The sequence below is a fragment of the Sminthopsis crassicaudata genome, chromosome 2 (assembly GCF_048593235.1).
Source record: "Sminthopsis crassicaudata isolate SCR6 chromosome 2, ASM4859323v1, whole genome shotgun sequence".
Lineage (NCBI taxonomy): Eukaryota > Metazoa > Chordata > Mammalia > Dasyuromorphia > Dasyuridae > Sminthopsis > Sminthopsis crassicaudata.
Genome location: NC_133618.1, coordinates 41,952,470 through 41,964,989, shown reverse-complemented (window position 1 = coordinate 41,964,989; position 12,520 = coordinate 41,952,470). Strand labels below are relative to the sequence as shown.

The following is a 12,520-nucleotide window of genomic DNA, read 5'->3' as shown; positions in this document are numbered from 1 at the left end:
GTTTTACTTTACTTTTAGGGATTTTATGACCCTTTTATTACAGTTGTAACCTGTTTTCTTTTCTTTTTTTTAATAATAATAGCATTTTATTTTCCAAATTACATGCAATGATAGTTTTCAACATTCCACCCTTGCGAAACCTTGTGTTCCAAATTTTTCTCCCTCCCTTCCCCCTCTCCTACATGGCAAGTAAGCCAATATAGGTTAAACGTGTGCAAATCTTCCAAACATATTTCCACATTTATCAAGAAAATCAGGTCAAATGGGGGAAAATGAAAAACAAAAACACAAACAATAACAAAAAAGGTGAAAATACTATGTTTGATCCACATTCTGTCCTCATAGTCCTTCCTGTGGGTGCAGATGGCTCTCTCCATCACAAGTCTATCTGAATTGCCCTGAATCACGTCATTGTTGAATTGAGAGCCAAGTCCATCATAGTTAATCATCACATAATCTTGTGACATGTTCTCAGTGGCAACTTAAGCATGAGTTTAGTGGTATAAGAGATATCACTAAGAAAATGTATAATCAGTAAAGGAGGTCTTGTGATAAGATCACAGAATACCAGATGGATAGGCTTTAGAGTTCCACTGTTGCCTATAGAAAATGTCATGACTTAGAGCAGGGTTTTTTTTTGATAGGGACTTTTTGTATATATTATTAAAACTATCTCAATGACTTAGTTATTTCAGTAACTAATTTTCATTGCAGTCTTGTGCATTTTGTTTTATGCTTTGAAAAACATAAAAGGTCTTTTATAGCCATATGGGTCCATGACCAAAAAATATGAAGGTCCCTCAAGGTGGATTTTTTTGTAGAAGTTTGGTAGAAAAACATAGGTCCAACCATATAAGATCTAGAAAATATAGACCAAATCCTGATAGGAAAAGGTTAAGAAAAAGTTATAGTTTGATATTTTTCAGGCCCAGCTTGGCTTAGAAACAGATCCATAGTTATCCACAAGAAGCTTCTGGAGCACAAGGAGCATTCTGGCACGCAGGCCAGGGACAAAGAGAAGAGCAAGTTCCAAATCCCTATCAGGATACTTAATGCAGGGTACAAGAAGGGGTCCTGTTGGTAACTTTGTCACTCACTACCTAGATTTAGGCCACAAATCCTGGGCAGATGGAGAAGAGAGTCTTTTTCTAGACGGTCAGTCCAAAGCTAAAAGTAGTAACAGTCCAGTAACAGTCTACTGTTGTTCAGACTCAAACCCAGGAGCTTGTAGAACTCACACTGGGAGACAGCAATCATTTACCTTAGATCAGACAACTCTGGGAACACTGATGGCTTACAAATCCCCAGCCTGAACTGGCTCTGAGAACTGTAGTAAGTCAACATTCAGTGCCCCCAGAAAGCAACAATAAGGCTAGACTAGACTTCTGGTAGTGTGGACAATCTGATCTTAAGGTAAAGTCCAAAGTCAGAAAGTGTGCTGGAAGAGTGAGGGGAAAATAATCCATGATTTAAAAAAAAAACTGTAAAATACCTGTAAGCAGAATCTCAAAGAAAAACATTGACAAGATGAATTTTGTAAAGGGCCTTTATATTGTCTGGAGCTGTCTGTCTCGATTAGATGACTCAGGATTAACATTCTCCCCGGATTGTCTAGACATCAGGTTGTGTCCTGCTTCCAGAGACTCCAAAGGCCTTTGTTCCTAAGAGCACTTGTATGGCACGCTGAATAATCATTTAGGAGAGAACTCCCCAAAAGGATCTATTGTGGCTAACGAGGAAGGTGATGGCAGAGATGAAGATACTGAACCACTTGCTAGGACTGTGTTTTGTCAAGTGATATGCAGACAATGTAAGCCTTGTTGGTTGGAGCATGTGAGTGGCAGCTTTGCATGTAGATCCTAAGAATGAAGATTCAGATCATTATTATTAGAGAGAAAAGTATGATGTTGAAGCACATGGACAAGGGTAAGGAGACATCTCTGCATTTTACGTCTGCAGAAGGATGAACTCTGCTGGAATGCTTTCTGGGTCTTCAAGTAGCCAATATCATATGACTGGAGTGCAGGCAGAAGATTGAATAAAGGCTTATGGAGGTGGAATAGAGACAGATAGTACACCAAGTATTGCGAGTCAGCTTGATAGGTAAGCAGGAAAAGAAGCACCTTTAACCCTTTTCCAAAAGTGATAGGAATCAGTTCTTTTTTTTAGACAGATTTACACTTCTGCCATATGAGTCACTACTAGCAGCAGAAGTTTGTAGATTATTAAGAAGTTTATTAAGAGAAGTAGATGAATTCATCTTAGTCTATACTCTTTCCCCCCCACTATATATTTTCTGTATGATATTAGGGTCACATGGTTCTGAGCACAGAGAATTCACTGTTATAGAAAAGATATGAGAATAAGAAGATGTGCATCCAAAAATGTACCTTTTACATATAATTCAAGAGTTAGTTTTGGGAGAAATGAAGAGAACTCAAAGTCTTGCCTCTCTGTCTCTACTTTTTTGTATTCAGGATTAATCATGTAACTGTTCATAGGGGATATCTTGAAAAAATTTAAGACTTCATTAGCACAAGAAAGAAAAAGGACCCACATGTACAAAAATGTTTGTAGCAGCTCTTTTTGTGGTGGCAAAGACCAATTGAGCAATGGCTGAACACATTGTTGTACATGAAAGTAATGGAAAAAATAGTGAAGTGATTTTAAAAAGGCTTGGAAAGATTTACATGAAGTGATGCTGAGCAAAACAAGCAGAACCAGGAATACATTAGCAGGGATACAATAGCAGCAGGATGTCTGATGATCGACTATGAAAGGCTTAGTTCTTCTCACTGCTTCAGTTATAAAGCAATCCCAATGGATTTTGGACAGAAAATGTATCTGCATCCAGAAAAAGAACTAAGGTGACTGAATGTAAATCAAACACATGTTATATTTACTTCTTTTTTTCTGTTGTTTTTTTTCTCCCATGGTTTTCCCTTTTGCTCTGATTTTTCTCTCCCAATGATTCATAATGTACATTAAAAATGAATAAAGTTACTAGAAATAAAAAAGCTTGATTAGCAGATCCCTACATCTATGAGTAGACTAATTAATTATTTAGTAATGTCCCACTAACCTCTAATTCTGACTGTGTTTTGCTATTTTCATTAAGTATACTTTACCCTGAAAAATGAAATTTTAAATTACAGCAGTTATAATAAATTGACGACAAAAGCTGTACTATCTTAGGCTCCTATAAAGGTTTAGGGAGATTGAAATGAAATTCTCAAAAAACTAGGTATGACAATTTTTTATGCCATTTTAACAGCTAACTAAATAAACCTAGGTTTTATTATGTGTTATGGGCCAGAACTCTGAACTTGAAACAGAGGATTCTTGCAAGGTACTAAGTCAGTGGAGTTGATAGAGACAATAGTTATCTAATTTAGCATGGTTCAGTATAATTGATTTAATCCTACAAGGAGATGTTATGGGCCAGAATTTGAAACAAGGTACTAAGTAGAATTGAGGAAACAATGGTTAAATCTAGTTTAGCACTGATTTAATCCTACAACAAATAATAAATAGGAAGATTTAGAGACATTCTGAGAGAAGGCAAAGGACTGGAGGCAGGAGCTTATACTCTCAGAACCAAGGGAGAAATTCAATTCGATCTTCGATATTCCTGGTGGCTGGCCTGGACTTCTGCACTTCCCCCACTAAAACCAAGGCCAGGCTGAAAGGCTCTCCAGAAAGCTGCCCAGCCCCAGGAAGGAGATAATAAAGGATCTGGACTCTTAACAAAGGCTGCCTCCAGAGACACCAAGAAAACCCAACAAGAGAACATTACATTTTGGCAAGAACATTACAATTATGTATTTTTTTAAACCTCAAAACTATACTACAAAACAGAGATTAATTTGTTATTGATTAAAAGGATTAAATAGACCCATCAATGAAACAGGTACACAACATACAGAAGCAAGCAACCTTGGTAATATGGTATTTGATAAACCCAGACTTCAGTCACTCTAGGTTAAGGAGTGTCTTTGACAAAAATTGCTGGGAAAAATTAAGTTTTCAGAAATTTGGTATAGAACAAAATCTCATGCTCAAAATATATACATGACATATTAAAGGTCACATCATAAGAAAAATAGTGAAGAAGGAAGAATCTACTTTTCAGATCTTTGGGTAAGAAAAAAGTTTGACTCAACAAGCAATAAAGCTCCCAGGTAAAAGACCGAAAAATTTTGATTATATAAGATTGAAAAGTTTTTGCACAAACAAATCTAATGCTATTAAAATTAGAAGGGAAATAGGTTGCTAGGAAATCTTTGCCATAAATTTCTCTGGTAAAGACCTCATTTTTTATAAGAGTATGATACATTATCCATAGCCAAAGAATATCAACAAGTAGTTTTCAAAGGAAGAAATTCAAATTGTCAATAATCATAAAAAAAAATATTCCATATCATTAATCAGAGAAATATCCATTAAAGCAGCTCTACAGTTTTAGCTCACACAAGTAGATTAGCAAAAATAGCAGAAGAGGAAAATGATATGTAAAAGGGTTTGTGGAAAAACAGCTACATTGATGCCCAAATTATACGCTTTCTGGCCCATGAATAACTCTGTTAGGTCTGTACCCCCTAAAGAAAATAATAAAAGAGGGAAAGGATTTATCCATGTATCCGTGAATGGCTAAACATTAATGTTGTTGGAATATTGTTATTTTCCATTATTACCTTTATCCTTTTTTTTTTTTTTTCCTTTTTTTAAAAAATTTATTTTATGATGATTCAGACCAGTTCCAATGGTTTGGTGATGAAGAGAGCCATCTACACCTAGAAAGTGCAATGTGGGAACTGAGTGTGGTTCATAGCATAGCATTTTCACTTTTTGTTGTTTGCTTGCATTTTATTGTTTTTGGGTTTTTTTTGTTTGATTGATTTTTATTTTTCTTGTGTGGCAAGCTAATTATATAAATATGTATGCGTATATTGAATTCAACATATATTTATGCCATGTTTAACATATACTGGATTACTTGCCACCTAAGAAGGAGAAAATTAGAACACAAGGTTTTGCAAGGGCTAATGTTGAAGAATTGTCCACACTTATGTTTTGGAAAATAAAAAGCTTTAATAATAATAATAATAAATAAAAATTATTTTATTTTAAAAAGCACAATAAGAAAAAAGAAAAATAGAAAAGGATTATAAAACAGAATAAAGGAGAACACTGTCATGTGCCCAGCAGAACATTAAGATTCAAAATATATAACAACAAATTACCAGAGTAGGAAAGTAGATATAGTAAAAGAAATTATATTCATGTATCCATCTTTACTTCCTTGTAAATTTTGTTCTCTGCTGTGCACCTTTTTTACTCTAAATTTTTCCCTCTTCCATCCCCCATTCCTACTTCCAAAGAGGCTATAGTTAGGAAAGGATATATTTACATATACATACACATAAATACACACACATACCCCCACCCCCCTACACACACACACACACACACCCCTTTTCTATCCCTGCTCTGTAACTTGCCTTGCTATTACTTAACCTCTCTCCCTTGTCTTCTTCCCTCACCCTTTGCTTCCCCATCTCCCATCCCTCCCCCCTTTTTTCTTTATAGATTTTGCAGGATGTTATCCCCTTCATGGTATATAAGTAGTGTTGCCTATTGAACCCATTTCAGATGTGAGTAGGTTTGCAAAACTACCACCCACCCACCCCAAACTCCCAGGCCTTTAATCTTCTCTGCACCTTGTTTGTATGACCTAATTGCCATTTTTACCTTAATTCTGCCCTGGTCTTTCTTTTGAGCTACCCTATTGTTGATGTCAATTTTAAACATATGCTATACATTTCCCATGTTAAAAAACAAAACAAAAACACACACACACACACACACACACACACACACACACACAAAATTTATCCATATTGAGTTCCTTGAAATTGATCTTTGATATTGGCTGTTTTATGTTAAACCTTCTATTAAATTTGGGTTTGGTTAATAGAAAGTCCTGAATATATGCAAGTTCATTGAATGCCCATTTTTTCTCATTCAATATTATAGATAATTTTGCTGGACATGATATTTTTGGCCACAGGCCTAATTCTTTTAATTGTTGGTATTTATGATTCTAGGACTTGCAGTCTTTTATCATGGCTGCTGTCAACTCCCAAATTCTAATTGTAGTTCCAGCATATTTAAATTGTTTTTGTCTTCTTTCTTGCAAGATTTTCTCTTTGATCTAAAGTTTCTAAATTTGGCAATAATATTTCTTATGTGTTTTCCACAAAGGATCTCATTGAGGTGGTGATGGGTGGATTTTTTTCTATTTTTACTTTCCCCTTATGTTCTATCCAGGATAATTTTCTTGGATTATTTCTTACATTATTGTGTCAAAAGTCCTTTTTTTGGTCACAACTTTTAGGCAGTCCAATTATTTTTATATTTTCTCTTCTTGATCTGTTCTCCAGCTCTTATAAGATGTTTCACATTCTGTTCTATTTTTTAGAATCTGTTGTTTCTTGGTCTCTCATAGCTTCGCTGGCTTGCTCAGTTCTAATTTTCAAAACAGTTATTTTCATCTTTGAGACTCTGTACCTCCTTTTCTAGTAAACTTTTTTCCCCATAATCTTCTGGATGGATTTTAGTTTAGTTTTTCCTCAACATCTCTCATTTGATAAATTCTTCTTTGAGTTCTTCTACAAATTCTCTCTTTTCACATTACCCTTTGGGAGTAGAAGCTTTTTTTACTTCAACATCCTCCTCTGAAGATGAAACCTGGTCTTCCCTCTTCCCATGGTATGTTTCTGTGGTGGAGTTCTTTCTTCTTTGATGTTTTTTTTTTTTTTTTTTTTTTTTTTTAAATAAGAGGTATTAGTATAAGCCCCTCTAATCTTGGGGTAGGAGAATGGTGCCTCAAGCTTCCTTTCAGCTCTTCCCACTGACCTGGAACCCCAAATCAAAAGCTCTCTACTCCAGCAAGTGACTTGTGGGCCTGGTGGAGCCAATCAGCAGAGGCTCACTCAGACTTCTCAGACTCAAACTGTCCACAAGTGAAAGTGTGGAGGGTTCCATCCGAGGCTCCAGGCTCACCCATCTCGCCCCAAGGTACTGGGTGCTTCTGCAGAACTAGCCTGGAGGCATTGGCACTTCACACAGGTTTATCCCCATGTCTATCTTCACATCTTCTCAGGTAGTACCTGGAGGACCCTGTCCTGCCCTTAGGCTTCTTGATTTTTCACCCATGTTCATCCTGAGGTTTTAAATCTTAATAGTAGTAGTAACTTATATATTTTGATTACAGAAAATGTATACTTCTAATCTGATTCACCTTTCTTAACACTGTGATTTATCTCTTTCTCTTACATGGTTTAGGTCGACAGGTTAGCAGTGAGTGCCAGGGAGAAATGTTGGATTACCGACGCATGTTGATGGAAGACTTTTCTCTGAGCCCTGAGATTATCTTGAGCTGTCGAGGGGAAATTGAACATCACTGCTCTGGATTACACCGAAAAGGGCGGACACTACACTGTCTGATGAAAGTTGTCCGTGGAGAAAAGGGAAATGTTGGAATGAATTGCCAGCAAGCGGTAAGGAAGGAATGAGTCTGTCATTTTAATGCTGCATTTCTGCATCTAAAGAACTCCTCTCTGACTTTCACCTAATGTGTACCTCTTACAGAATATCTATGAAAGCTCACTGAGGTATAATTTGTTCAGTAGGAGCCATTTATCAAGGGAAACCTCACTGAGGACATGAAAATTGCAATATAGCAGTCAGTCTTTGCAGTTCATAATTGGCAGCAGCCATTTTACTTAGCGATATAGGTGAAAAATATTCTTTGCAGTTGTCTTACAGGAAAGGATAATTTCCTTTGTTTAACATCTTTAAAACCAATCATCAAAGTCAAACCAGCTTCTCATAAATTGGAAAAAGTCCTCAGACTTAAGAGAATTGGTCTGCCTTAATGGCTTTATTGATTGCTTTCATTAAGTCTTGAAAGGTTTAGGACAGACAATAGAGGGAATTAATCATTTTTAGGAACTGTTTTCATTGCTGATATGGAGCTATCTCATTTTGGTTTCTCAAAACACCATCTTTTACTGTTAGAAGAAGCTAGTTATGCAAAAGAGGACAAAAACATACCCACTCACTAATATTTCTTCCTAGCCCTTTGGCTCTCCTTACTCCAAGATATTTGGAGTATTTTGATATTTTCTAAACATCAAAATTATTCTTGGCATTTTTTTAAGTGGGAACATTAATAAACTTATTATCTTGGGTTTGGGGGTAAAATTATAATTTAGATGTTAAATATCAAGATCTTTTAGATAAAATTTATTTGTGTTATCTCTGCGGCCTACATTTTTGCTTTTCATCAAATAAAAATTTTTTTTTAAACATTTTGGATTAACAGTGACAATTCTTGGGCACCTTGCACATAAATTAATTTTTCATTATGAGAATCTGAAATTCAAAGGACAGAGTTTAAATAAATATTCTAAATTTGAAAGTTAAAGTATTTCTCAAGAAAACATTAGAAAATTATAATCTTTATTTTGAAACTGACATTTTTATTAAAACTTGTATATTACTTTGCTTTTATTTCTAAGCTATAAACAGAATTTTAAGACCTATTCTACTGTATTGATTAGAAATAAAATTGTATGCCGCATCTTATTTTTTATCTCCTTTTAAAAATAACATGCTATGATAATTGTGGAAATACATATAGAAGAATTGTACATGTTTAACATATATTGGATTACTTGCTATCTAGTGGAGGGAATGGGGGAAAGAGAGAGAAAAAAATTTGGAATACAGGGTTTTGCAAGGATGTGTTAAAAATTACACATTTTTTCATTAAAGCTTTTTATTTTCAAAACATGTAATTTTTTAACATTGACCCTTACAATACTTTGTGTTCCAAATTTTCCTCTCCCCTAGGCAGCAAGTAATCCAATATATGTAAATGTCAAAAATAATGGAATATTAAAAATTAAGTAAGAAATATTTGGTGGCTGTACATTTATCCCCAACGTAACAGAGACCAGGTAAAAGAAAAAATATTTTTGTTGCTGAGCAAATGTGAAGCCTTGCTTCTTTTTAGTACTGAGTTACATAAGATAATAGATTGTAAAGTGGGTGAGTAGGGAATCTATTATTTTCCATACCTATGAAGAAATACCGGTGTTTCCTGTTTGTAAATTCAGCTCTTTAAAAGAGATTGTGACAACTCCAAAGGTAACTGCCATTGACTTCTCACTAGATATTTGTTATAGAAATGCTTTCCAATTACAGAGTGGCAAAAACTTTAAAATTCTCAAATGACAGCGTTGTCAATTCCTTGAACTCAAAACCCAGCCTTCTGCTTCATTCAAGTATAACTGTAACTTCTCTAATCCTTGTTTATAGTCAGCAAAGAAATTATAAAGCAAAATGCCTTTGGAAGACACTATTGCCATTTCAGGACACTAGTCAGATAGGAAAAGAATGCATTCCCCTTAATCTTTAACATTCAGCCCATTTGAAGTGTCCTCAACCCTTACTTACCTATTAAAGAACGGAGAGTCAACAAAAAGAGTATATTTTTCCTCGCTCTCTGCTCCATTATCAAGCTTCCATAAGGTGTAAAGAGCTTATAGAGAAATGGTTCATTTGGATTGGTTTATTTATTTCTTCCTTGTTTCTTAGATATTTCATTCCTTACCATGACCAACTTCCATGTTAAATTTGAAGCACCTCACATCCATTTATATACCCATGTGGTTAACCATTAATTTTAGCTGTTTTCCATTTACTGAAGATGTAATTTAGTGATCTTTCCATAATTAGGAAATAAAAGGAAGATTAATCTGTCTTAATCGCATAATTTCCTGTTATACACTGGCCCTGTTATATACTGGCCCAGAATACATATTTAATCCTCTTTTAGCTCAAGCCATCTAGGCAAGGTCTCTCCTGAGCCAAAGAAAATAATTTCCTAATCTATTTTCTGTACTAAACACTTGAGTGCTTTGCCAAATTTCTCACATATATATTAGAGACTGGAGGTGAATTTTTCATCTAGTAAGTAAACAAGCCCTCAGCACTGGTTCACACAGCCCTGTCCTTAGAGTTCTAAGCTAGCAGCAATAATCCTGAGTTTATCCAGACTAGGACACTTTGTGTCTTTCCTTGCTTTTGTCTGTGGTGCATTTTATCCTCCCCTTTTCTTTGACCACAGCTTTTTGTCTCTTATGCACTTGTATTTAACAGACATCTTTTGTTGGAATTCTAGTATCCTGTATGGATGCCAGATAGGCTACCTGAGAGAAAAGGTAGAAAGAAAGGAAGGAAATAAGCATTTATTAAATATTTACTGTGTGCTAAACACTGTACTAAGCACTTTACCATATTATACATTTAATCCTCACAACAACCCCAAGAACTACATGCTAGTTTGTCCCCAGAACTGAAGCAGACGGAGGTTAATGACTTTGTCAGTGTAATACAGCTAGTAAAGGTTCAAGGTCAGATTAACATAGACCTTCTTAACCCCGGGTCTAGCACTCTCATCTGGTAGGCCATCTAGCTGACTCTAAAGACATCATGAAGTTATGGACAAAAAGCTCAACTCAGAACTGGGACCCTCTAACAGCTCCCAGTGTCCTAGACAACTGACCTTTGGCAGATGCCCTTTAAATACTAGAAGACCCCTATCTTATGTCATGTCCCCTTCCCTCCCTCCCCCGCTTCCTTTGGTCTTCTCTCCTCCAAGATACCCAGGCCCAGCTCCTTCAGTTAATCCTAAAAAGCCATGGCCACAAGGCCCTTCTGAACACCCCCCAGGACTGGGCACAATGCTTCTCGAGAGGTCCCCTTCCCCTCCTGACTCCTGAACGTTGCTGCCCTTCCCAGAACAGCACACAATGGCCCCAGCTTTCTCAGCTAATGGAGCACAGCCTGCATTCACCTCCATCCACGAGGGCACCACACCCTATGTCAAAAACCTTACATGCACATTCTTTTCATATGCCCATGTTTGCCTCATTCTATTCTTGGAAAGTTGATTTTGGGAAGAGGGGGGAGTTGATTCTCTTTCTTCTCTCTCCCTTTTTTTCTCTCTCTCTATCCCCTTCCTTTCCTCTCCTTCTTTCCCCATTTCTCTCTCCCTCTCTCTTTCTTCCTCCCTCCTTACCCCTAAAATTTGTTTGTTTCATATAATTGACAATATACAATCCCTGCTCCTGTCAGTGATCAAAATGCTAAACATCCCAAGGCCAAATGCAGATCCCTTCAAGACCTCCTCTCACCTTGACTTTTAATTATTAATTACTCTTTGGTTCTGACTACCCCCACTGATTCTAACTATCTAATTATATTACAATCTAATCTGTATTTTTTTCACTAAAGTAGTATGAGTAACTTTAGCAAAAGTTCTACTCAAACTAGGTAAAATGTAGTCACAGAATTCTCCTCATTTTCTGATTTAGTAATCTTATCTAGAAAGAAAATGAGGTTAGCCTGGAATGACATGTCTTTTTTTTTTAAGTCAGAACTTAAATATCAAAGACAATAAGCATTTCCATATATAATAATAGAGAGAAAAAAGATTTATACTTGAAACTGTGAATCTATGATATATACAGATTCTTTTCTTTTTATGTATGTAATAAATTTAACATGTAACTTTCAAAGCTCTTTTTGTTATTCCTCCTGGCCATCCTTCTGTTCTTGTCGACATTTTAAAAAATACTTCAATGACACTTTTTTCCTCTTTTGTCCTTTTCTTTCTCACTTTTAACATAAAGGCTGAGGAAAAGAAATATTTCTATTTTTAAAAAACCTACCTTTCTAAAAAAATATACATAGTTAAGAAATTGGCAGTTTCCAAAAATATATGGCGTGACCTGTTGTTCTTGACAAAGTTATGCTGGCATGTTCACTGCTTTTCTTTTTAGATGATGATCATATCTCTTTCTATCTGTGTATCTCCCTCTCCCACACCTTCTCCATTTCCTATTCCAAACTCTCTAATTATTTTTCTATATCCCAAACTTTTCTTCCTTCCCATCCTTACTTACGTTCTACTTAGAAGGAAAAAAAAATTCCATATTGGCCTTATCTAAAAAAGAGGTTTCTCATTCTGCATATTAATCAGAAGATAGGTATCGTTTTTCAATGTGCCTCTAAAATTATGGCTCATTGCATTGATCAGCAATCTCTTTCATGATCCATTCAGAAATTCTTTATAATTGAAATTAAGCTCCCTGAACTATAATTTTTAGATTGTCTTGCCTTTTCTGGTATTAAAAATCAGGATACTTAATTATTCAATCTTGTTTTAGCTCTCCCATTTTACGTATCACTGACAGTGCCCCAGTAATCACATGGATCACATCTGTTGTCAGGTAGGAGAATGAAGATAGAATAATCTTGCCAGGATCCTTTCAAGAAGAGATTATAAGGAAGAAGGAGGTGATGGACAGTATCAAAGGATATAGAGATCAGTAAGAATAAGATGTGAGAAAAGGCTGTTAGGTTTTTCCATTAAGAGATCATTGGT

At 35.6% G+C, this 12,520-nt stretch overlaps 1 protein-coding gene across 1 annotated transcript in view; it reads left to right on the top strand.

Annotated features, from left to right (window-relative positions):
- GLG1 (golgi glycoprotein 1) overlaps positions 1-12,520 on the top strand; it is a 137,085-nt gene that overhangs the window by 91,100 nt on the left and 33,465 nt on the right. Inside the window, exon 8 of the mRNA XM_074285990.1 lies at positions 7,348-7,562. Coding sequence (XP_074142091.1) covers positions 7,348-7,562 — 215 coding nt within the window. The remainder of the gene's footprint in view (positions 1-7,347; positions 7,563-12,520) is intronic.